Source organism: Nelumbo lutea, chromosome 3, assembly GCF_056320005.1.
Source record: "Nelumbo lutea isolate HS-2025 chromosome 3, American lotus-T2T, whole genome shotgun sequence".
NCBI classification, from domain to species: Eukaryota; Viridiplantae; Streptophyta; class Magnoliopsida; order Proteales; family Nelumbonaceae; genus Nelumbo; species Nelumbo lutea.
The window spans coordinates 97,081,107-97,108,139 of NC_142686.1; the positions used below are offsets into that span (position 1 = coordinate 97,081,107).

At 39.5% G+C, this 27,033-nt stretch overlaps 2 protein-coding genes across 2 annotated transcripts; both read right to left on the reverse strand.

Annotated features, from left to right (window-relative positions):
• Positions 1-775: 775 nt before the first annotated feature.
• LOC148867053 (uncharacterized) lies at positions 776-2,071 on the reverse strand. Its single transcript, XM_088976455.1, has 4 exons — positions 2,062-2,071; positions 1,890-1,955; positions 1,101-1,103; positions 776-1,023 (listed from the first exon to the last, which is right to left on the reverse strand). Exons 1-4 carry the CDS (start codon positions 2,069-2,071, stop codon positions 776-778), a joined length of 327 nt encoding a protein of 108 aa, XP_088832581.1.
• A 3,500-nt stretch (positions 2,072-5,571) lies between these two features.
• Positions 5,572-27,033, reverse strand: LOC148867054 (putative sodium/metabolite cotransporter BASS1, chloroplastic). The gene is made up of 7 exons (XM_088979727.1): positions 26,053-27,033; positions 6,832-6,925; positions 6,718-6,751; positions 6,581-6,635; positions 6,392-6,475; positions 6,031-6,318; positions 5,572-5,930 (listed from the first exon to the last, which is right to left on the reverse strand). The coding sequence occupies exons 1-7, from the start codon at positions 26,623-26,625 to the stop codon at positions 5,778-5,780; spliced, it is 1,281 nt and encodes a 426-aa protein (XP_088835853.1). The 5' UTR covers positions 26,626-27,033; the 3' UTR covers positions 5,572-5,777.

Here is a 27,033-nt window from a genome sequence, read left to right on the forward strand (position 1 = left end):
CAAATAGCCATGTTATTACCAAAAATCCCTTCTGCATTCTTAGACCTTGATAATTCATCAATGGTTGTATTCGACTTGTTCTTATCACTTTCGAACATCTGAATTACTTTATAAAGGCCATTTATAATCTCTTTATCTAAATCAATTCTTTCCGCATCATCATAATAAAATTGAGGATTCAAATAGAAACCAATCGCATGCAATGGTTGGTGGAGTTGATACTCCCATCTCCTATCAATAATCTCAAAAAATTTTGAGATATTTTTCCTTTTACCATCAAATGCCTTCTGAATTGCATCCTTTGCCCTATCAACAACCTCATAAATATAACCCATAGCTGGTTTGTTTTCATGATCTACCATGCGTAATACACGAACAAGAGGGCTACACAACTTAAGAATATATACAATGTTATTCCAAAACCAACCGCATGCAATGGTTGGTGGAGTTGACACTCCCATCTCCCATTAATAATATAAACAAATTCTAAGATATTTTCCCTTTTACCATCAAATGCCTTCTGAATTGCTTCATCTGCCCTATCAACAGCCTCATAGATGTAACCCATAGCCGGCTTGTTTTCATGATCTACCAAGCGTAAGACACGAACAAGAGGGCTATTAACCTTAAGAATATATACAATGTTATTCCAAAATGAAGGCATCATTGCTGTCTTTGCAACCCTTTTACCCTTGGCTTCCTTTGCCCACTTGCGATCACTCCACTCAATAGAATTGAACATCTCCCTCAAGTTCCTCTTTTGCTTAAAAATGCTTTATAATGTAAGATAGGAAGTAGCAAAGTGGGTTTTGGCTAGCCTAATCAATTCCTTTTGACTTATAAACTTTCTCATTAAGTTCAACAGGCTCGGATGGTTGTATATGTATCCTGTTAGTGCTATAACACTCTCAATAATCCTCTTGATAATAGGTAATTTTCCAATGTCTTCCAAAATAAGATCTATACAATGGGCAGCACACGACGTCCAAGTCAAATGAGGATACTTAACCATCAAATATTTTCCTAATAACAATTTAAGAAACAAGACAATAAAAACTAAGTAAAATGTGTACAAAAAATAAACATGTTAGACAATTTACCTGCTAAAACATAGTTTGAAGCATTATTAGTAATCACTTAAATGGCATTCTTTTCATCAATCCTCTTAATCATATTTTCAAGTAAATTAAACTTCTCAGTTGTTTTTATATCACCCTATGAATCGGTGCTTTCTATGAACATCATCCCAACACAACTATGAACCAAAATTTTGATTAAGGTTCTATCCTTTCTATTGAACACCCCCACTTTTCCCATGCCTCCTTATGATGTTGCAATAATGTCTTCGTGTAATCAACATCCTTTTTCATGAAAGGAACCCTCACTTCATAATAGTTTGGGATCTTTAATTCAGGCCCAAATTGCCTAATTGCTTCCACCATAGCTTCAAAGCTTTCAAGAGGATAGTATTTAGGGGAATACCCGCTTGATATAACCACCTAGAAATACATATACAAACTTGTTCCCTCCTTTCTTTATTATATGTTTCACTGATGGTAGTTTGTTTCATTCTTTTGTGTTTCCTTCTCATTTCTACAACTTGTTCCGGATTAGGTGTTCTCAAAAATTTATCCATAAGCCTTTTTTATCTTTTAATGGATGGCTTGGAAGTTGATCCAACATATATAAAAGGCCTATGACATGAATTAGAACTACCACCAACACCATGAACTTGCACATCATCATCATCTTCAATTTCTATCATATTCTTATGATCATCAAAATCAGGATCCTAACCCTTTCTTCCATCACCATGTTCTCTTTTACCGTTCTTTTCTTTTGCATATATGCCAAAATTTATTCCCTAACTTCGTTAGGGCACTTGGTACATCTTTTAACATTACTCCTACCACCAACAATGTGCTGTTTTGCCTTATAAATTCCTCCATTAGTCACTTTTTCCACAGAACTTGCAAGTGACCGAGTTTGTATTATTAGGGTCTTGTAGAGAGCAATACTTCGATACTAGATCTCTCCTACTAATTTCACAAGAAGTATTGCCTTCATCCATATCTAGTTGTACAAAAAAGGAGGAAAACTAAATTAATATTTAATAATTAATCAAAAATAAAAATATAGAATAAAACTAAAAGTCTAAAACTCAAATAAACTAAAAGTCTAAAACTAAAAATCCAAAAAAAAAAAAAAAAGAATGGGGCAGAGCCCTATTTTACTATTTTTAAATGAAAACATTGTGATAGTGGTTCAGAGCCCTGTTTTAGTGTAAAAATAGTGACCGGGTGGATTGTGGATTCCTTGCCTTTAATGTAAAAAGCTAAAATAAATATTAGAAAAAAGAGGGGGTGGAGCCCCTGTTTTAGTGTAAAATAGTGCAAGGAAAGGAGAAGAAGAATAAGAAGAAGAAGAAGAAGGGGGTGGAACCAAGGTTCTAAATATTGGCACGGGTCGATATGCGGCATATCGTCCTATGTTGGTTAATTGGATTATATCCCAACTACCCTCTGAACCATGGTTTCACCCGATACAACCCTTGTAGGGGCGTATCGGGAAACTACCAGTATGATACATATTAGTCGATACAGACCAATACGTATCGATACTTTGAACCATGGGCAGAACCCCTGTTTTCAATGTAAAAAGTGAAGAAAATGGAAAAAAAAAGGTTGGATGGAGCCCCTATTTTTGTATAAGATGTGGAGAAAAAGAATAAGTGGGTTGTTGTTGTTATACTATAAAAAACAGTGAAATAATCAAAGAAAGAAATAAAAAAGAAACAAAGAAACAAGGGGCGGAGCCCCTGTTTTACTATCAAAACAAAAAAGAATGGAAAGGGCGAGAAGAAGAAGAACAAGAACAAGAACAAGAAGTACCTTGTGCCGAACTACTGAAGGCTTGGCCTGAACCTGATGATCGAAGAAGAAGAATCTGGAGGCTGAACTTGTCGTTCAACTGAGATTGTGGGAGTCCAAGACGTTTGGGTTCCTTGTTGAAAGCCTTGCATGGCAAGTCATTTGTTCTCTTGATATGGCATGTGTTTTCTCTCTTTCAAACTTTGGCATACGATATACAATATTTCGATACATTCATGTACAATTATAATGATATATAAAGTTAAATTTAAAAATAAATAAAAAAACAATGGACAGCTTAAATAGGCACTTGCCTGGGCCGCCTAGCGCCTGGCCTGAGGCGGGCACCTTTCTAAAGTCTGACCGCCTTGGCGCCTAGTCTGGAATGTGCCTTGCCTCTACTGAGGCGCACCTTTTAAATCATTGGTCCTTACCAAGTTAGTAAGAATCACCTCATATTCACCTTGGAGCCACCTCAAACACACCTTGGAGTCACCAAGGTGGCCTCAGATCCACCTCGCGTGTACCTCGGATCCACCTCGAGTGTACCTCGCATCCACCTCGAATCCACCTTGGATGCACCTTGGGTCCACCTTAGATGCACCTCAAATACACCTCATACACCTTGAGAGTGCTTCTTTGCCACCTTGGCAGGGCCGACTTGTAGGCACCTTGGTAGGATTAGGCTGGCAACCTCAAGACCGAACCAAAGATCTCGGCACAAGGGGGTGACCTCCTATTGAGGTCCCACCAACCTGATTGAGGCCAATTGGTGACTTGCATGATATGGCGACCAACCTCTTCTACTCAACTTATCGTCTTTGAATCCTCCAGGATCATATTGCCTCGCCGGTGGAACTGACTCCCATGCCGCTCACTTCGGAGGTAACTGGATAAGCTCTATCACGGACACGTTACGTGAGGCTCACGACTACTGGTGCCTATATAAAGGTGCCCCCTTCAACCCGAAAAAGTACCCGCAATTTTGCTCTCAAACTCTCAAACTCTCTCACTTTCTAACATTCACAAACTCTTCGATAACTTAAGCATCGGAGTACTCCACCCCGAGAAATCTGACTACTATCTTCTTGCAACTCGGTCAGCCAACCTTATCAGCTCAACGTCCGAACTATGGAGCACCAAATCACTCACCATCAGTTGCCTTTATATCCAAAATCTCTTTGTCTCCATGAATTTCCAATTATTTATTCTAATTCCGGGTTATTTCCCCACATTATTTCAAATCTGAACGGAGTTTATATTTTGATATAAATGAAATAGCAACGGGGCGTGATCTGAACGAAAGAATGGTAGATTTTCCGTACAAGTATGCGGGTATTTTATCAATCATTCATTATTTACTAATGTTCTATCAATTTTTTCAAATATATAGCTGTTTTACCACGTGAATTTGGATCCTCTTGTTTGTAGGTCCAACAAGTTACAATCATCAATAACGTTATCGAACTCGGTTATATGATTTAAGTTGAGAGGTCGGCCACCGCATTTCTTTTGAGGAGACGTCTTCAGAATCTGCACATATAATACAGGAGTGTTGCGAGGTATGGAATTTGACCAATGGGGATTCAGAACTGGAAATCACGAAAGGAGTAGAATCCAGACATAAACTCACTCCCATGATAAAAAAGGAGTAGAATCCAGACATAAACTCACTTCGGCCGATACGTACTGTGCCGATAACTTTTCAATACACCCTCTAAGGTTTGCATCAGGTCAACCATGGTTCAGAGGGTAGTTGGGGCTTAAACCGACCCCTCTGAACCGGTTTTAAAAATAAAATAAATAAAACATAAAAAAGAATCAATACAGGCCAATACGCCCTACTGGTGTATTGGCATGTGTCGATACTTTAAACCTTGGTCCCATGATCAAAAATTCAAAATCACGAATTAACTTTTTCAGGTTTTAGGGAACGAGATGAAAATTGATTCTAATCTAACGACATCTCTCCTTAAGAATTTGAAACCCATCTTCACAATCCAGCTTTTAATCATGCTTCACAAGAGTCTGCTTTTGTGATTCCCTTATCTTGTTATGAGATAATCCAAACCAAGTCACCATCTAGGCTATAACTGCCATCTGATAATCTTTCATCTCTGGTTTTATCCACCAAAATAATGCCAAATTCCATCCTGCAGACCATCAAGTTTGAACAATACTTTGATCCCATACACCCTACTTGATGTTGTATCCAAAATTGCATTATATTGAGCAATGAATGAGATAACTTGTATGGGCTATAGCATACAGGACAAAGATTCCAGGTTGGCAAGGGCTCAATTTTAAGCACATGGTCACAAGACTCGCAACAATACCAACCAAATACATGGAATTTCAGCTCCAATATTATCCATTAATCTAATCAACATCTCCATGCTGAATGCCTGTAATCAACATCATCCCAAGCCTTCAATATGGTGACAGACAAGTTTCAACAAACAGGTTGTTTGTCTTTGAAGTTTGAACACAATCTTTAAGGATTTGCCCAACACCCAAGTTAAACAGGGACTGGCATTTGCAAATTGCAAGGCACCCAGCATGTACTTGAATTAAGGGAGAAAAGATAATACATGGACTCTTTCTATCTCCCATATGCAAGCTGAATGCTTATTCCTACTTCCTAGAACATTAGAAAACCAATAGCAGTACACGACGTCACAATCTTTATACATTCTGAAACTTAGCAGACAAAAACTTCAAACCAAATAATCCTTAAATCATATGTTGGCAAGTGGCAACTGGTGCAAATTTGCACTAATTGGATGGCAAAGTATTGCCAATTCTAAGGATCATGTTTTGCATTTCCTAAGAAAGAGTTGATTCACATCACAGATAGAATGGAGATTTTTTTACATTTCTTTCTTCTCTCATCTAGACATGGTTATGTCAATCCTGATTGTGCTTTGGTGCAGTGGATCTCCAGATTCCTGCCAAAAGACTACCAAAGATTGAATGACAAACACTGGAAACAGCACAAGGTACAGCAGTCAAGGGATTTCCAAAATGCTGACCAGCAAGCACTACACCGAGCACTGAGTTCTGAAATTCAGAATGAATGTAAATAATGATACAGTATATTGGAATTAGCCAAATAAGAAATAACAAGATAATCATCATGTAATAAAACCCAATAACTTACCTGCATGCCAACCTCAATAGAGATGGTGCGTGAGGATGACACATCAACCCCAAGTACCCTTGAAAGTATATAACCGAAGAAAAATCCAGATGAATGAAGAATACAGGCAGCAAGAACCACTTGTTGACCTGACATACGGATGGCAGAAGCATTCTGGGCAATTGCATTACCACATAGAACAGCTACGGTTCCCACAGCAATAGTTGGCATCAAGGGAGAAACCAAACGAACCACCCATTGGCAATACTGATTCAGAACAGCACCAAACAATACAGGAAGAAGAACAACCTGTGTGTATGACAATTAGCTCATAGAAGTAGGAATAGCACATTTGCACAGTAAACAGGATTACCAGCCTTACCTGCAATGTAGACATAAGAAGTCCAGCTGCATCTACTGCAACAAATTGCCCTGCGAGTTTGGCTGTGAGGAAAGGAGTCATTACCTGCAAGACAAATTTGAAGTAAATGCTGCATCTCCACAAGATGGATAGACCTGAACTACATAGAAAGCAGAAAATATGTGAAGGTGGTGATGGATGGTACAATACCACAGCAGATAGTGTGCTTGCAGCTGTCATCAACACTGAGAGAGCCACATTTCCTCTGAAAACAAGAAAAGAAATTAGAAAATCCAATTGTGCCAATGAGGAAGAGATGAACAATGCAGTCCATAGTAATTGCATACCGTGCTATGTAGGTGACAATATTACTTGCTGTTCCTGCACCATAGAACAAAAAGAGAAAACTAGTAAAAGGAGAAATAGGAACAAGAGAAGCAAACATGCGAAAACACACTGACCTCCAGGGCAGCAAGCAACCAATATCAACCCAGCAGCATAATAGGAAGGCAGCTTTAAGAGCTTGCTCACAAAAAATCCTGATAACGGCATTACCTACAATCAATCAACCCATCTACCTGGTCTTAGAAATATACAAGCTAAGCAAGCTAAACTTAAAGATTCCCCTTTTTCTACATTCAACAATTCATCACTTTCAGATTCTGTGGCAGTCAGACCAATATAACCCAACTCTCACCCACCAAAAGAAAATGAACTATGGCCTTAACTCAAAACTAGATGCACTGTACCATGTAAATCTTATCCGTTTACGTTTTTGCCATTATTGACAGTTTTCCAGATTCCAGAATCTATCATAGCATGTTCATACAAGACATGACAACATTGTGAATAAACCCTAGTTGATTCTAGGTTAAAGCAGAGAAGAAGGAAGAAGAAAGAAAAGAGAAAGGAGAAGAATGTTCGGCCAGACTAGAAGAGAGAAAAGTGAAAGTCACACTCTCCTAGCCGACCCACTTGACTTTTATTCATAAAACTTAAGTTACAAGAAAGACAATGTTGTCCATCATAGAAGATGGGACACATAACTTAAACTCAGATACAATAAACATTTCACTTTCAATAAGATACACCAGAATGACCAAAATACCCCTGACTCGAACATTCTAACACTCCCCCTCAAGCTGGAGAGTACATATTATATAGTCCCAACTTGTTACAAATGTAATCTATTCTTCCCCGAGACAATCCTTTGTGAAGGGATCTGCCCACTGATTTCCTGAGCTCACATGAGATGTAGTTATTACCCCACTTATCACTTTCTCTCTCACAAAGTGACAATCCACCTCAATATGTTTAGTTCTTTCATGGAAGACAGGATTGAATGAGATGTGAACAGCAACTTGATTATCATAGTATAGTTTCATGGGTTTGTCAATTGAGAAACCCATCTCCTGTAGTAGGTTCTTCAGCCATACTAGTTCACATGTGGTATGGGCCATAGCCCTGTATTCTGCTTCCGCACTACTTCTTGCCACCACTGTTTGCTTCTTGCTCTTCCATGTTACAAGATTGCCACCCAGGAAGGTACAATACCCTGTGGTTGACCTCCTGTCTGATATAGAGCCATCCCAATCAACATCTGTGTACCCTACTATCTCAAGAGTTCCTCCCTTTTGGTATAACAAACCACGACCTGGAGCACCCTTTAGGTACCTAACAATTCTCAGAACAACTTCCCAATGAGGAACCCGGGGATGTTGCATAAACTGACTCACCACACTCACAGCAAATGATATATCTGGTCGGGTAATGGTCAGATAGTTCAACCTTCTCACCAACCCCCTGTATCTTCCAGGATCATCAAACTCTTCACCTACATCCACACTTAGCTTAGCATTGAGTTCCATAGGAGTCTCTGCTGGTTTAGCACCTAACAACCCTGTTTCTTCAAGTAGATCAAGAACATATTTCCTCTAACATAGGTTGATCCCCTGTTTTGACCTCGCAACTTCTATTCCTAAGAAGTACTTTAGCTTCCCCAAATCTTTCATATGGAAGTGATCCTGTAAGAATTTGTTTCAGTCTGTCAATTCCACTGTTGTCACTTCCAGTTATGACAAATATCATCCACATACACGACTAGCAAGATTTTTCCATCTTTTGAGTTATAGCATAACACAGAATGATCAACCTGACATTGTTTCATCCCAAAGGCCTTCACCACTTCATTGAACCTGCCGAACCATGCACGACGAGATTGTTTCAGTCCATAGATTGCCTTTTTGAGCCTGCACACCTTACTAGTCTCCCCTTGAGCAACAAACCCTGGTGGTTGCTCTATATACACATCCTCAACAAGATCACCATGTAGAAAGGCATTTTTTATGTCAAGTTTTAGGAAAGGCCAATCATACATAGTAGCCAATGAGATCAACACCCGAACTAAACCAATTTTAGCCACAGGAGAGAATGACTCCATATAGTCCACACCATATAATTGAGAATAGCCCTTGGCCACCAACCGTGCTTTCAATCGTTCCACACTGCCATCAGGAAGATGCTTCACTGTATAGACTCATTTACACCCAACAGTGTGCTTACCAGGAGGAAGGGTGGTGAGTTCCCACGTGTGATTATGTTGTAGAGCAGAGAGTTCTTCTTCCATGGCTTGCCTCCACCCTGGGGAGGTAAGGGCTTCCTGTACAGTCTTGGGAATGGGAACCGATGAGAGTAATGATATAAACTTGCAATGAGAAGCAGAAAGGTGAGCAGTGGAAACATAGTCTGAAATGGGATGAGAAGTACAAGTATGTTTACCTTTCCGCAAAGCAATAGGAAGATCAAGATCTGAAGGAGAATGAGCAGTAGCAGGATCTGCCGACAGGTGCTGAAGTGGAGGAGGGGCCGAAGCACTTCTGCGGGTATACACTTGAGTAATTGGCAGCCTCTCTGTAGTAACAGACATATGATGTGCATTTGTAGTAGGAATGGGAGCTACGGGAAGAGGGTCCATAACCGATACAGGAAGAGGAACCACAGAGGGAGAAGAAGAGACCCCGACATCTGAGAAAAATGGAACTAATTCAAAGAAGGTGACATCAGAGCACACAAACGATTTATGAAATTTTGGGTTGTAACACTTATACCCTTTCTGAGTCCTCGAGTAGCCAAGAAAAATACACTTTGTAGCTCGAGCATCTAACTTGTCTACTCCAGGCCCCAAGTGTTGAATAAAACAAACACAACCAAAGACTCTTGGGGTGAGAGGAAAGGGAGACAAAGTGGGAAACAACACGGAGAAAGGGGATTGACTTCCAAGGATTGACATGGGCATCCGATTTATCAAAAAACAGGATGTAAGAACAGCATCACTCCGAAAATGCTTTAGGACATGCATATTGATCATCAAGGACCGAGTAGTTTCAAGAAGATGTCTATTTTTCCGTTCAGCTACACCATTTTGTTGCGGGGTGTAGGCACAAGAAGTTTGATGAATTATTCCATGATGTTCTAGGTATTGCTGAAATGGTGAGGAGATGTATTCTTTGGCATTATCGGAGCGAAGTATTTTCAAATGAACACCAAATTGAATGCGTATTTTAGCATGAAATTTCTGAAAAATAGAGAACAATTCACTACGGTCTTTCATAAGGTAGATCCATGTCATCCTTGAAAAGTCATCAACAAAGATTACAAAGTACTTAAACCCATTGTATGACACAACTTTAACTGGACCCCATACATCATAATGAACTAAAGCAAAGGGACTAGAGACACAACTATCAATTCTTGGACTAAATGAGACTCGATGATGTTTTCCCAATTGACATGACTCACAATCTAACGATGAAAGATGACTCAACGAAGGGACTAGCAGCTTCAAAGACTTGAGAGAGGGATGACCGAGTCTGCAGTGCCATTAGAGAGGAGTAAGAGACGACTGAAAAGCCACTGGGGGGCACCACCATCAAGGTAATACAAACCACCTGCTTCATGCCCTCCACCAATCTTCTTCCCCATCTTGAGATCCTAAAACACATAAGATTAAACGGACATAAGATTAAACGGAAACGTAGGAACATGTAAAACAGATGCTAAAGACATGGAGGAGAAATCAACATCACCAACGCCACAAATAGGAGATGTAGAATCATTTGCAAGAGTAACTGACTGAGATGTGAACAATCAAAAGACTTGGTTAATCTGCTAACAGACATAAGATTAAACGAAAACTTAGGAACATGTAAAACATATGCTAAAGACATGGAGGAGAAATCAACATCACCAACGCCACAAATAGGAGATGTAGAATCATTTGCAAGAGTAACTGACTGAGATGTGGAGGAGCGAGAAAGGGAAGAAAATACATCAAGAGTCCCAGACATATGGTCCAAGGCTCCGGAATCAATGATCCAGGGTGAGGCTTTGGAAGTCAAGCAAGCCATACCTGAATGGCCAAGTGTAGCTGTGTTCTGCTAAGATGTTTGAAGGAACTGCTCATACACTGCTCGTGGTACACTCACCATTTCCTGCCCGGAAGCACAAGCGGGTGTGGAGGGGGTTGGGACAGTTTGCTGGCTTTCAGTAATGGTGCCACTACTCTTAGATGTAGCATGGTTAGCCCAAGTGTTGGGTGGACCACGCAAATCATAGCAAAAATTAATTGTGTGCCCCTCTAAGCCACAATGTGTACATTTTCTCTGAGCATTACTCCTTCCTCTTCCACGGCCTCCCCCTGACTCTCGGCCTCCAGTCCGACCACTAGCCCGGTTAAATATGTGTCCACCACGGTTGCTTGGAGGGCCACTGCTACTTCTACTTCCACGGCCACTCCCTTTAGTCACTACCAAACCAGATCTATCAGAGAAGAAAGAATGTTCCACCAGCTCAATGGATGTCCTTTTGAGACGGGCAAAAACTTCTTCAAGTGAAGGGAGAGCTGATCCCCCCAATATTTGTACTCTGACAGGCTCATACTCAACCTTTAAGCCCACAAGAAACCTAGTCACATCAAGCTATTCACGTTGCTTTTGTTGGATTTGGACATCTGATGTTAGAGGTTGATACACATTTAACTCATTGCGGATGTTCCTCAAACTTGCATAGTACTCCTCTAAGCTTTGACTTCCATGCTTCAAATTGAAGTACTCCTGGTACAACTGATATACCCTAGTTGTGTTGTCTTGTCCGGAGTACAACTTTTTAGCATGATCCCAGATCTCTTTGGCTGTATCTAGGAACATGAAGTTCACACTAATATTTGGTTCCATGTTGTTCCAAAGCCATGTCATTATCTGTGCATCATCTTGTTCCCAATCACTGAACCCAGGAGAATTAGATAAAGGTTTCTCCTCCCTCACATGTTTTACTTTCCTCTTGGCCTTCAAGAACACCTCCACAGATTTTGCCCATGGTACATAGTTCTCACCATTCAACTTGATGGATGTCATTTGAACACTTATATAATTTGAAGAAAGCATGATGCTGGTTTTGTTGTCATTCTCATCTACGGAAGAAGCCATCTCCACTATTTCACCTTCAAGTATACAACACAACCACACACTCTTTCACACGGCTTATCTCACTTATAGCACCACCAATCCCAGCTTTAAATACACATTACACACCACACACTAAAGCTGAAATCACTCAGTCTTCACATCAAACACCTGGGCTGCACACTGCAAAACCATTCACCACCACACACTAAGACTGAAATCACTCAGTCTTCACATCAAACACTTGGGTTGCACACTGCAGAACTGATTACACACAAGGTCTAGGACCCAACCACCACTACCACCAATCACCACGACACAACCACCACCAAACTACTGTTGTTGTGAACCTCAGCAGTCGACAACTCTTCTTTCAACATACATATGAAGAAGAATGCAGAGGAATACGACTGAAATGCATATCAGTCACACCAAGTATCACCACAACCAACTTTTGAAGCAACAAGAAAACATTTAAAAGTCCCTTGGACAAACAACAGTAGTGTTCATACCTATCCACATTCAGCCCTCTTCGATACTAAATAGAGGGTTTAGTGTACCACTTCAACAATCACCACAGCAACGACTGGAGGCATTCTCACCTCTAGACCCACAAAACGACAACTCCTTTTCAGCCCCTTATCAAACCTCCACTCAGGTCAATCGAAAATGACGACGACTGTGAAAGCTATCGGCGAACCTAGAAAGAGAACAGCAACAAGAAAAAATAAGGATACGACCTTACAACTCTGATACCATGTGACTAAACCCTAGTTGATTCTAGGTTAAAGCAGAGAAGAAGGAAGAAGAAAGAAAAGAGAAAGAAGGAGAAGAATGTTCGGCCATACTAGAAGAGAGAAAAGTGAAAGTCACACTCTCCTAGCCGACCCACTTGACTTTTATTCATAAAACTTAAGTTACAAGAAAGACAATGTTGTCCCTCATAGAAGATGGGACACATAACTTAAACTCAGATACAATAGACATTTCACTTTCAATAAGATACACTAGAATGACCAAAATACCCCTAACTCGAGCATTCTAACAAACATGAAATAACAACAATCTTGATTATAACAGCATCATCCTCGGAATTTAACAAGAAGTGCATGAGGCAACTAAATAATACAGGAATAGTGAAACCAGACCTTAACAGGAGATTTTTACCATCTCCCAGTTGACACTGGCCAAGCAGAATCACAATGCTGTGAAAGGTACCACTATGTCCATTGGACACTCTATAACTAGGCAAGTGAAGTAGAGAATGAAAGCTTTACCGCATTCATTACATAACTTTCTTCTATACAAGGTTTTTAAAGCCGAACTGGACGAGTTGGTTAGGGGTCCAGTTCCCAGGAACAGTCCGACTGTTCAAACCGAACAGACAGCCCGTTCTGACAAAAAAATAAAAACCGCCAAAACTGTTGGACGGTTCAAATGGTTCAACCACCTGGGTCAGTGGTTTGCTGACCAAATCAACGGTTTTTGGCAAAATAACGGTTCTGGGGTAAAACGGAACTGACCGATTCCCAGTTTTCCAGTCCAACCGTCCAGTCCGGTCCAATTTTGAAAACCATGCCATGGTGAGTCTGAATGTTTATAATGCTTGTACACAAATACCAAATCACCCTTTCAGAGATAATGATCAGTGAGATTCAAAGATGAAAGTAAAATAAAACCCACAACAAGAATAAATAAAAGAAGGAAATTTAATTGCTTAATACCCCCTTCATGTAATTTATCAAAAATTACCCCCTTTATGTAGACCAAGCAATGCTAAAAGGGCCATCACTTACAAGAACCAAAAGTATAGTAGCATACTTCCATGTCACTGGCTAGTGTTCTAGAAAACAACAATAGACAGACTGAAACTATGACAAAAGAATAAATGACACAAAGATGACAAAATGACAGCTTATTACGCATATGGCACATTCAAGATTCAACTTCAACTAATTGAAGTAAAATGGGGTTATCATTACAAATGTCTCCAAATCATAGTTGTAAAGATGTTTAGACAATTTTAGGCAGCAGCTGAGCACCTAGTTGCCTAAGTGGTGGATTTTACAAAGAAAAAACCTAAGTTCTAGGTTAACCTCCTAGTCTAACATACCAAGCAGTAAGCATAAGAATTGACAAGTAGCAATGCTCTTCACTAAATAATGATGAATTTCATATCAAAACATGGTAATCAAAAGGCAACACCATATTAAGTATATAATATCAATATTTCAAGAACAACATTACATAATAAGAATGTAATCGAGAAATTGCAAGTCAAAAACTATTAGCAACTAGGGCTGTCAATGGACCAGATATTGGTCCAATCTGATCCGGTCCAATATGAGTCCATGAGCAGGTCCAATCCAATCTGATGAATACTTTGGACCACTTTGGACTGGTCCAATTCAATGTTCGAACCATCCAAACTGTTTGAATTGGGGAAAAAAGGATAGAATTGGAGAAATTTGATGGAGGGGGAGTAGCAATTTCATTTGAATATTGAGGCTGCTTTATAAAATGAAAAAGTTTAAGTGAAGGCAGTAGACTCATGAATCAAAGGAGTTCAATTCTGGAAGAGAAGGGGAGAAGATAGCGACAGATGAAAGGATTCATGTTAACTTAAACCCATCTGCAGATTTGGAGGGATATGAAGCTTTGGGAGGAAGAATTGTTAAAGAAAGAAAATCAAAGGCTTCTTAGGATAAAAACTATAATAGGAAACATTCTTACCAAACAACACTAACCATAGTTGTCAAGGCAACGCATAGGCGACTAGGCGGTTTTCAAACTTTGCCTCGCCCAGATGCCACGCAAAGTTTGTATAAGGTACACGCCCAGTCAGTTAGGCGCACGCCTAGGCGACTAAGTGGGCGCTTAACTCCAAGGCGCATGCCTAGACTAGATGCAAGACACATTAATACATGATATACATCCCTTGATCCTTTAATATTTTTATATTGTTTTTTACTTTTCTTTTGCTGCAAATAGTTTTTATTGGTTTGTTTTTGTTATTACAATATAACCTATCACACATTATCACTCTTTTTATTAGAAGAAGAGTGCTGTCCTTTTAGGGTTTTATTTTCATGGCAGAACTGAATAGAAGAGGCTGAGCTGTTCAGTCAAGTATGTTTCACACACAGTCCAACTCCAACTGTTGCTGCAATGCTGCATAACCAACTAGAAGTATAAACAACTTCGAATATGCCAGGTAGTCAAATGAATCATCTTCTTCTTCTCATTTTTCAGTCCGCCTATTCTTCCTCCTACCCTCTTCGTTTCAGCCTTTTTTTCTTCCTTTTTTTTGTCTTTTTCATATATTTTTTAGCACGACTTTTTTTGGAATCAAACAGGGGCTCTGCCCCCTTCGTTTCTTCTTCATATTCCTGCAAGCTTTTCACCCTTTTACCTGCACTTTTGTCCTCCTCGATGGTAATCTGGAATAGGGGTTCCGCCCCCTTTTCTTCTTCATTTCTCTGAGTTTCTTCATCATTTTTTCCTCTTCCCTGGTGATTGAAACAGGGGCTCTGCCTCCTTTTCATTTTCTTTTTTTATTTAGTGTTTACCTAGTTTTCTTGGTCTAAAAAAATAGTGGAGCCCCTTGTTCGTTTTCTTTTTTGGTCTAAAACAGGGTTCTGCCCCCTGTTTTCTCCTTAAGTTCTTTTTCTTTTCTTGGTCAAACACGGGCTACGCTCTCTTCAGTTCTTCTTTTAAGTCCGAATTTCTACTTCTAATACTCTGTGTTGCATGCTTTAAGCACAACTACAAGAATCATAAGTAGAAAATTTAGTTTAAAAGTTAGTAGGTTAATGTATAAAACCAAGTAACTAGCTCATGAAGGGTAGAAACACGTAGGCTCACTATTTTCTGATTTCATCACCTAGGCAAGGCCTAGGCGCCTGGGCGCCCCTTGGTCGCCTCGCCTTGCCTTGGCACCTTGAAAACTATGATACTAACAGGGGAGGAAAAAGAACAAGAGGAAAATTATCAAAAAAAAAAAAAAGAAAAAACAAGAGGAAGACAGTGGAACTGATGAAGAAGCATAAATAATTCAAGCAAGGAGGAAGTTTGTATGGATGAAACCCACCAAATTAATAAAAGAGTTGATATGAGAAAGGTAGCTGATAGCCTGATACAGTAGCTGAAGTGAACAAAGCTCTGGGTTTATTGGTGTTAGGTGGAGAGGCTTTTACAAGAAAGATGTGTGAGGAATTGGAAGGAAGATTTCCTTCTTTCGAGGGACTTAGATATATCGACTCTGAATAAAATAAGCCAAGATCCATAGAGTTAAGTTTCGAACTGAACAGAGAGAAGATGGATCTACAAGAGTAATCCATTATGAGTTTGAAACTGTGGAAGCAGATCAAGTGTTCAAGAAGAACACAGTTCTAGAACTAGAAAATATTAACAAGGAGACTAGGGACTTGTTGGAACTTAGGAAGGATTTTGTGGCAGTGGGAAGGTTCAAACATCAGAAAAAGTATCATCCAGTTCTGGTGTCAAGTGTATTTGATAGATTTAAAGGAGGGCTATTTGGGATTGAACCACATGAAAAAGTGATGAAATACATGTATAACAAAAAAAAAAAAAGAAATAGAGGATTATGCTCTACTTTTTCTTTCTTAGGAATGTTGGAGGAGATATTTTCTGGGATGCTTTGCTGTGCTTTTATGTGAGAGGCCTGACTGTGAAGAGTTCTGTTTTGATGGTTAGAATTTCTTTTTCCTGGGTTTGGACATCTGGGTCCTAGGTGGGGAGCTTGGTTGTAATACTTGTTTTGTGGATGGTGGTTTATTTAAGGTATTGAGGTTTGAGTGGTTTTGTTTTGTTTTTCTCTCTAGGGTGACTTTGATCACCTTCCCTGTACTTCTTTTTTCTTTTAATAAAATTTAATTTTATTACCAAAAGAAAAGCTGTTCGAATTGGTAAGCTGGAATTTCAGAGGGTTGGGAGGTCAGCTCAAAAGAAACTTAGTGAAGGAGACTTTAAAAAGAGAAAACCCGGACATAGCCATTCTACAGGAATCAAAAAAAGAGACAGTTGACAAGAAGCTAATGAAAGCAATATGGAGGATAAGGGGTACGAAATGGACAGTCATTCCTGCAGTGGGATCTTCAGGAGGTATCATCTTAGCTTGGAAAGAAGATGAACTTACGGGCTTGGAGATTGACAAAGGAGAATTCTCAATCTTGGTCCTCTTCACCAACATTAAAGATGGATTCAACTGGATCTTAACTGGGGTGTATGGTCCTAATTTTCCCTATGAGAGGGAAAGATTTGGGGAGGAGTTGGATTCCTTGCATGAAGAGGAAGACATTCCGTGGTGTATAGCAGGAGATTTCAACGTCATAAGATTCAGCCAAGAGCTTTTAACTCTTCAAAAAAAAAAAAAAAAAGATTCAGCCAAGAGCACTCAAGGGGTAGAGCTTCAACTAGAACCATGAGAAATTTTTCCAGTTACACTTCCCAACACAACATGTGTGATCTTCCCCTCAAGAATGGACAATTCACTCGGTCAAATATGCAGGAAAATAACATCAGTTGCAGACTTTATAAATTTCTCTTCTCTCAAGAATGGATTGAGAATTTTCCCAATTTACTCCAGGAAATTCAGCCTCGAAACACTTCTGATCACTGGCCCTTAGTGCTGAATACTGAATTAATCACTAAAAGAAAATCCCCTTTCAGACTGGAAAAAAGTGTGGGCCTTACACAAGGATTTCTCCAAAAGGATAGATGATTGGTGGAAGGAATGCAATGTGGAGGGCTGGGCTGGTTACAAACTATTACGGAAGCTAAAATTACTAAAAAGGAAATTAGATCTAAGGGAAATTAGAAGTTTGGGGAAAAGAAGAGTTCAGAGCCTCTGAAGATGAGAAAAGGAGAATTCTTTCAGAGTTGGAAGAGTTAGATCTAAGGGAACAAAATGGCTCTCTAGATAACTCAGGCAGAGTAAGGAGAGCCGACTTGAGGAAATTGTGGGAGAAGGTAGTCAGAAGAGAGGCAATTTATTGGAGGCAGAGATGGAGAGTGAGATGGCTAAAGGAAGGAGACTAACTCTAAATTCTTCCATGCTTATGCTTCAGGAAGGCGCAACAAAAATTTCATCTCCAAATTGAAAGTGGACCAAAGGGAAGTGGAGAATGTTGATGAGATCATAGAAGCTTTTCTTACCTTCTTCAGAAGTTTGTACTCTAAGGAGAGAGATTGCAGTCATTTCTTAAGGAGCTGGGAAGGCTCAACCCCGCCTTTAGAAAAGAAGTCATGGCTGGAAAGAAGCTTCGAAGTATCAGAAATTAAAGAGGCTATTTTTAGCATGGATGAAGACAAGGCTCTTGGCCAGATGGCTTCCCCTTGTTCTTCTTTCAGAAGTGTTGGGATACTGTTAAAGAATATTTAATAGAATTCTTCAGGGATTTTCACTCCTCTGCCATTGTAAACAAAGGAGTAAATTCAACCTTCCTTTGTCTTATCCCAAAGAAAGAGGGAATCTTAGAGGTCAATGATTCTAGACCAATAAGTTTGGTGGGAAGCATTTACAAAATTGTGGCCAAGGTGTTAGCAAGGAGGCTCAAAGAAGTATTAGAAGAGTTGATATCCCCAAATCAATTCGCTTTCGTCAAGGGAAGACAAATTGTGGACAACATCCTAATTGCAAATGAGTGTGTAGAAGATAGAAAAGCTTCTAGGAAGCCTGGGGTTCTGGTTAAATTAGACCTTGAAAAAGCATATGACAAAGTAGATTGAGATTGCATCTTAGACTGCCTAAAACTGAGGGGTTTCGGTAGCAGATGGATCAGGTGGACGAAAGGTTGCATTAGCTCCTCATGGTTTTCAGTGATGGTTAACGAGGAAGCTAAAGGTTACTTAAGCAAGTAAAGGGCTCAGACAGGACTGCCCACTCTCTCCCTTCCTCTTCACTCTGGTAATGGATATTTTTAATTACCTCTTTGAGAAAGCCAATCATCTGAACTTGGTGAAAGGGTTCAAAATAGGGAGGAACTCGGTTCCTATTTCTCATCTACAATTTGCTGATGACATCATTTTGTTTCTAGATGCCTCCATAGAGAATATCACCAATGCGAAAAGGATAATTGAATGTTTTGAACTGATTATGGGTTTGAGGGTAGAATCATAGTAGCCATAAATTCTGTAACAGGAGATCTCCTAGAATAGTTCAATTCAGTGCTGGAAAGCAAAGTGGAAAACCTCCCTATTTCCTATATAGGGATGCCCCTTGGACGTAACCCAAGATCCTTTAGCTTTTGGGGGCCAGTGGCGAAGTGTGAGAAGAAGCTAGCATCCTGGAAGAGATGTTATCTACCTAAAGGGGGAAGACTCACTCTTCTAAAAGCCTTCCTAGCTAATTTGCCTATCTATTTCCTTTCGGTGTTCCAAATCCCGGCGAAAGTAAAAAACTTAATTGAGAAAATTCAAAGAAACTTTTTGTGGGACGGGGAAGGGGAAAAAAGAAATCAATTGGTAAGTTGGGATCATGTTTGTAAGCCAAGGGAGGAAGGGGGTCTTGGAGTTGGACATCTAAAAGAAAAAACACTTCTCTTCTGGGTAAATGGCTGTGGAGATTCCCCATTGAATCCAATGCTCTTTGGACAGCTGTCATCACAAGCAAGTATGAATTAAGCAACAACGGATGGGATGGCAATCTCCTCTCAAACCGGGTAAAATCTTCAAACTCTCCTCACACCCTTCTTTTCTTTTGTTAGATATTGAGTGGGGAATGGTTCAAAAATCAAATTCTGGAAAGACCTTTGATGGGGGAATTCTACCTTAGCAGCTTCCTTCCCTAGACTTTTCAACCTCTCCCTAGATAAAGACTCAAGTGCTTCCTCTTGCATTCCTGACCTTCCTGCTGTCAACAATCTAAGTTTACAGCTGAGAAAACCCCTAAGGGACCAAGAATTCTCTGATCTTGTGTCCCTCTTCCAAGCCATAAAAGGGATCTATATCTCCCCCCACTCCCTTGATACCTAAGTGTGGATCCTTCACCCGAATGGCGAATTCTCTTCCAGGTCGTTATTCAAGGCTTTAACCACTGGGGAAGACAGATCAACATTCCCTTCCAAGAAAATCTGGTTCAGCATCATCCCTTCTAGAGTTTGCTTTTTTGTATGGGAAGCCTGCCTTCAAAGAGTAAACACCTGTGATCTCCTTCAGAAGAAGAGTTTAGGAAGACATTACATTTCTCCTCACGCCTGTTGCTTGTGTCTACAAGATAGAGAAACAGCCAATCACCTTCTTATACACTGTAATTTCACTCAAAAGATCTGGCAACACTTCTTATACCTGATAGGCTATCATTGGGTTTTCCTAGAACATATTCAAGACCTTACTCATCAGTGGCAAGGTTATGGACTAAGCAGAAGAGGCAAAGTCTACTGGCAAACGGTGCTACATGCAGTAATGTGGGGAGTTTGGGAGGAAAGGAACAAGATATTATTTGAAAATAAACTCAGATCTCTCAATGAGTTAATTTCAGATAACTTCTATCTCTGTAACTTCTGGGTGGCTAATTCAGAGCTGTTCCTAGATCTCTCAAATGATGAACTTAGCAGAAATATTCAAACCATTATTTTTCTTCCACACTTCACTCAGACTCCCATAAGACAACCGGTAGTATTCAGGGATGGTGAGATGATCTTACACTTCGACGGGAGTGCTGCAGGTAATCCAGGTTTAGCTGGAATTGGGGGCATCTTAAGAGATGAAAGAGGTGATATTCGCTGGGTTTTCGGTGGGCCAATTGAATTTACAGATTCAACCAAGGCTGAAGTGCTGGCTGCTCTAACTGGAATCAGAAAGTAAAAAGTTTGGGTATTCAGAATCTGTCCATAGTGGGGGACTCATCAAATACCATCAAATGGCTAAAGGACAAGGAAGGGGGTCCTTGGAGGTTGAACCATTACCTGGCAGAAGTAAGGGACTCTTTGAATTGTCTAAATGCAAATCTGTTTTGGATCCCAAGGGAGTTAAATCCTATAGCAGATGGCTTAGCCATGCTAGGTGCTCACATAGAAAATCTGTATAGTGACAGAATTCCTCCCTTGACTCTTTGGGGTTCCTCCCTGTTTTGTACATTCTCTCATATTTTCTTCTAGTTTAATGAAATTTGGTTAAACTTTTCTCAAAAAAAAAAAAAAAAAAAGATTCAGTCCAACCCAAACTTGGTCCATTGACACACGTACTCTTATCTTATGTCAATGGACCAGATATTGGTTCAATCCAACCCAGTCTAATATAAATCCATTATAAATGGACCAGGTCCAATCCAATCCAATAAATACTTTGAACAATTAATATTGATAAAAAAATACTTTGAACAATTAAGTCTGGACTGGTCCAGTTCAATGTCTTATCGGTCCGTCCAATCCGTTCAATCTGATTTTGATTCAGACAGGTCCAACCCAAATCCGGTTCGTTGATACCCCTAGTAGCAACTAAAGAATACTATAATTTTTTTACTAAGAAAAGAATTGAGAGAGAGAGAAGTTCACCTCCAAACCACATCTCCTGTGGAAGCAAATAATTTCAGAAAAAGAAAAGGTATTAGTAATTTCAACTAAGACCAAAGAGCTGCTGAAGGCCCCTACGGATGCTCCATTTGGAGAGGGAATTGAAAGTTTCCTACAAGGCTTTTAGCCAAACGTGGGAAAGAGTGACATAATAAAATTCGTGTAAAGATAGAGCATTAATGGTTGAAGACTTTGGACCTGTTCCATCAGTTCTCCTTTAATGAATTTTGGAGAAACTGGTTGGCAATAGTGAGGTACTCTTCCATCAAGAACAGGGTAATCCCAAGGCAGTGTCCTCCAGCTGAAGGCCTTACTGAAGCTGAACTTTGATGGGAGCAGTTTGGGCAATCCAGGGCCATCTGAAATTGGGGGGGCCGAGCTTGGAGAGGCTTTTCTGTCGTACTTGGGTTCTTTTGGGACTTGGTGACTCTGTTTCAGCAGAAATGCTAACTGCTGTACAAGGGTGCAGTTTGCAAACCAAATGGGGGTATAGCAGTCAGCAACTAATTATTGAAGGGGACTCAAAGGTGGTGGTGGACTGGTTAATGAAACCTGAGGAGACTGTTTGGTGCTATAAGAACGAAGTTAAGAAGATTCAATGGCTAACAAGGAATATGTCGGTTTCTATTCAGTGGGTGGGGAGATCAGCAAATGCTTTGGCTGATGTGTTAGCCAAGCAAGGGGAAAATAGGGAAAAATTGTTTTGGGCTCAGATGTGATTCTTGTACTCTTTTCCTAGTTTCTTTGCATTATGTCAGGAGAGGGTGCAGCTTGTGCCTCTCCAAGGGATCTTGTATGAGATTGTAATCCTGAATCAGATTCTGTTTTAATAAAATTCCATTATTATTCATAAAAAAAATGATATCATTTTGCATAAAAAAAAAAAAAAGATAGACTTAGTACCCATATCAAGTATGATATCATTAATGGAGAGGTTCCCTTCCTTATTCATTATTGCAGAAAATAGAGATGCTAGAGTAATTGACTCATATCAAGTACAAGATGGGATAGAAACTTAGTGCCCATCTCTAAGAAGGAAAATGAATGACTGGGAATTTGATGAACTGGCTGCTCTGTCAAGCCTTATAAATAGAACTGCACCACATCCAGATCAGGAGGATGCTAGAAGCTTGAAATGAGAAAAATCAGGTATATTCTCTGTTAAATCTTTGTATGCAAAGTAAACTGCCAATTCAAATGCAAATTTCCTACATAAGGAAGTTTGGCAAACACATATCCCCTCCAAGGTGGCTTTTTTGGTCTGGTCGGTGGCACTTGACAGATGTCTAACCAGGGACAATCTGGTAAGAAGAGGAGTTAAAATACAACCAGATAGGTGTGTGATGTGTGGGACTGACAGGAAATCTTCTGATCACCTGTCTCTGAAGTGTAAACCAGTGAAACAGATATACTCTTATTTCTGTCAACTGTTTAACCTGTCCTGGTATTTTCCTGGTTGGAAGTTAAGAGAGAAGGGGAGAGCCCCTTTTCTATTTAATAAGTAATTTGCAGGAAGAAAATGAAGGAAAAGAAAATTGAAGGGGTCCTTTTTTTGTCCTCTTCTTTCTTTCTCTTTCACAAAACCTTTTTTTATTGGCGCTATTTCATAAAACCTTTGGATCCTTTACATTTGAACAGTAGAACTCTAAAGTAAAACATAAGTAATATTTGTATTATATGTCAGGAAGCATTAAATAATAATAAGATGCAATCACACTGATAAAATTACAATAAGGTGCCTACCTTGTAAATCTTGTCACCTAGCTGGATGCCTTCTCACCTAGACAGACAACTTTTTTAATATAACTCATGATGCTTAGCCTTGGTGCTCCCCAAAGGGCACCTTGTTGCCTAGACAAAGCCTTGACAAGTATGTTCTAAATATAAAAAACCCTACATACTATCTATGTACTTGGACTCAATCCGAAATCAGATTTGAAGTTGTGCTTGTCTTATTTTTCATATTCTTGTTCAGCAAGTGACATTAACAATCCAAAAAAGTACTAAACATCATCCACTCAATACAAAGATTTCAGATTTCTGAGTTAGTTAGAAATCTGAATGTCCTAGAAATGATGGTCAACAAGAAAAATAATCATTATAAGCATATCCTTCTCTAAGGACCACCACTTTGTGTGATGGGAAAATTGCAATGGCTGTCAACTGTGAAGTGGCTACTTCAGGCTAAAGATGCCAGAAATCGTATCCATATCACATCCATCTCTCCCAAGACTCCAGATAGCTGGGACCAGTATTAGGTAATGGATTTTTAAAAAGAGTATCTCTCACTAAAGCTGTAAAGCTGAACTTTTGAGGCAACACCCTTTCTGTTTCTTTTCACTATTAGGTCATGAGAAAAGATAGCACCTAAATCCTTCTTCTAATTGAGTGCATGGAGCAACACACTAATTGCACAGGGAATCAAAGGGCTTAAGACATTTATCATAGGGCTATGAGGTACTTTGGTAGTTTGATTTTTGAACAGGGAAGCAGTTCAAATGTCATTTAAAAGAAGGAAAAATTAAAAAGCACTGCATTTCTTGTATTCATCAACAATTTTGTCAAAATCCTACCATTTATGATATAATTCTTGATCCAAGTCCTGAAAACCAAGGGTCCAGGTTCAAATCTTTCCATTGGATCCAATTCTGAAAAAATAATAATAATAATCTACCAAACATTCCCTGTGCAACACACTAATTGCACAGGGAATCGAAGGGCTTAAGACATTCATCATAGGGCTATGAGGTACTTTGGTAGTTTGATTTTTGAATAGGGAAGCAGTTCAAACGTCATTTAAAAGAAGGAAATTTTAAAAAGCACTGCATTTCTTGTATTCATCAACAATTTTGTCAAAATCCTACCATTTATGATATAATTCTTGATCCAAGTCCTGAAAACCAAGGGTCCAGGTTCAAATCTTACCATTGGATCCAATTCTGAAAAAATAATAATAATCTACCAAACATTGCCTAAATCTTATGATTGAATTCATGAATATAATGGTTTATCTGATTTATAAATTCACATTAGTTGAACCTCATAGTCAATAGACCCACATATAATGGTTCCGTATCTTAACATTTCCTTTTCTTTATTCAAGGGCTTTTGTCTTAAGGCTCTTACTATATTAAAAACTCATTTGAGCTATTTAAGGATCTTTTTCAGTTTATTTTCCTCCGATACTGCAATACATTGGTTAAAGAACCATTATATGTAGGTCTATTGACTATGAGGTTCAACTACTTGCATGATGGAGGCAAACTAAATAGGGCAAATCATTTTTACATGTTGCAGACCTATAGGGGCAATGGTTTATGAATCCATAAATTGTAAATTGACATGATGAGAGATTGAGCAGAAACATATCCTTCATAGTCCACATAAATTTATGGCAAAAAACAATGTTTATTACCTTAGTATTATATAACCTTATGATCCATGCTTCAAATCCTGATCCAAATTGAGTCCCACCACTGGGGATCTTATGATTTGATTCCCTTTGCAACAATTGAGTCCCACCACAGTGGTGTTTCCTGAAGTTGTTTCAGAAGTTCAAGGGGAGCACACCAGGGAGATCTTGTTTTCCTCCTACTCATGTGCATCACAGAAGCCTGTACACAACTGACTAAAAGGAAAATGGAAGGTGGCTTTAACGACAGTTTTGATGCAAAAGGTAATATTGCTAAACCAATTTGTTACAGTTTTTTGAATACCCTATTCTATTGTGGCACTTTAAAGCATCAATTGTTAGATCTCCATTTTGTACTCCAATAGTTTGAAGCTGCTTTCTTAGGTTCTATGCATCAACCTAATAAAATTTGAGATCATGGCTGTAGGAGTACAAAGAGACTGGAGAATCTGCATTATTGGTGTCATTCGGCAAGCTATTAGTATATCCATAAATGAAATTCTGAATAGTTTAGAATATCTTAGATGGTCTCTGCCCAACTTGGGTCATCTGTCAAATGGAAAATGTGATCTAGACAGTAAGGAGGTATATTGGGCATCAATCTCTCTCTAGGACATTGTGATAAGTGACTGCAGAAATGTAGTTGCTTGTGAGTTGTGATCACAACTTACAAGAGATGGATGCACAATGCTGACCAGTGATGGATGCACAGTGCTGATCAGTGATCACCCATCATATTATCACCCCATGAGTTAAGTAAGCTATCACGACCAAATATAAAGTATGACTAACATGTTCTGAAAATTGAAATGGAAAGAAGAAAAAATCCATTTCAATGACAATCAAAATTTAGATTGACACCGGTGCCACCACTGCCTGAACCGTCATCCCAATCATTTGGGCCAGATCAGTGCATTCGGTGCCACCATTGCCTGTATCAAGAGATACTTCCTCTTAAGAGGGTGGCCCTACAAGGCTACAACCTATCCATAGGCGAACCAAATAAAATAAAAGGAAAATTCTCCTTTAGAAATCTTTACTAAATTCCATTTAAAAGCAGTAACAAAAGATGTGATGTTTAGTCTTGTTGTGAGGTCTCAAAAAGACAAACAGTAAGAGTCATTAGTAGCAAAGAGTAGATCATAATTATGTATATTAATCTGAAAACCGCCATAATAAAAAGAAAAGATGAACCGAAATACGATAAATCAAATGTTCGTGTAAATAAAAGGAAATGAGGGGCAAGAATAGTGGCTGAGGGTAGGGGATGGAACTGACCGAGTATTGGAGTACGAAACCAGTGAGCAATTCCTTCGGCATTGCCAATGCGCCTCGGAGATCATCAAGAGTAAGCGTCATACCCATGCCGAGCATGGTGAGGGTAAGGCCTAGGATCGTCAACTTGGGTTGAACCCAATTGAAGGAACTTGGTTTTAGGAGGCCCAGAAGGCAACCCAGAGCTACCCATATTGGGAATAACGTCGACAAGACTTCTCCCACCCATTCTATCCAGCCCCGAAGACTACGATGACCACCCTCACCGCTGCTGCTGATGGTGTTTGATGAATTGGCAGAATAAGGTGGGCATGGTAAAGGAACTGTTTTCCTTGTTCTCTGGATGAATCTACTTGTTGGAGCACAGATGAACAATCTCTGGCTGTGTGGAATAAAAGATTCCCATCCGAAAGAAGACTGGGAAGAGGAGATTAAAGTGGAAAGGACGGCTCTGGAAGGAGTGAAGACTGACAGTCGCGATTTACTTATTGTAGGATTGGTTGTGATTGTGAAGGGCTTCGGTTCAGGTGTTATAATGCTTCTTCCCCCTAGACATAGGTAGAGTGAGGACTGCATCTTCGGTCTCTAGAAATCGCTGATCATTATTGATGAGACAGAGAGAAATGAAGAAATGACTAAATGAGGAAGCGAGTACTGAGCTTTGCATCTCCGACCAAGACGGGAACATTAAAAAATTTGGTCACGTGGATGTTTCGGCAGGATGGATTCTGATGAAATTGGAGCCGGATTTTAGCACGTCAGATTGGAATCCAATGGGTTAAAAGTCACCATATGCACAAAGGGCTGATTTTGCACTACGACTACAGTGTCGTCAGAGATCGGCATCCATGAGGGTAAAGTTGTGCCCACACCGTTCTAACAGCCTTTTGCAATTTTCCATTTAGAAAATCTCCTTATCAAATAAAACATATAAGTAGGTAGATATTTTCATTACAAGGCGGTAAAGGCTGTTCTAACGCCTGG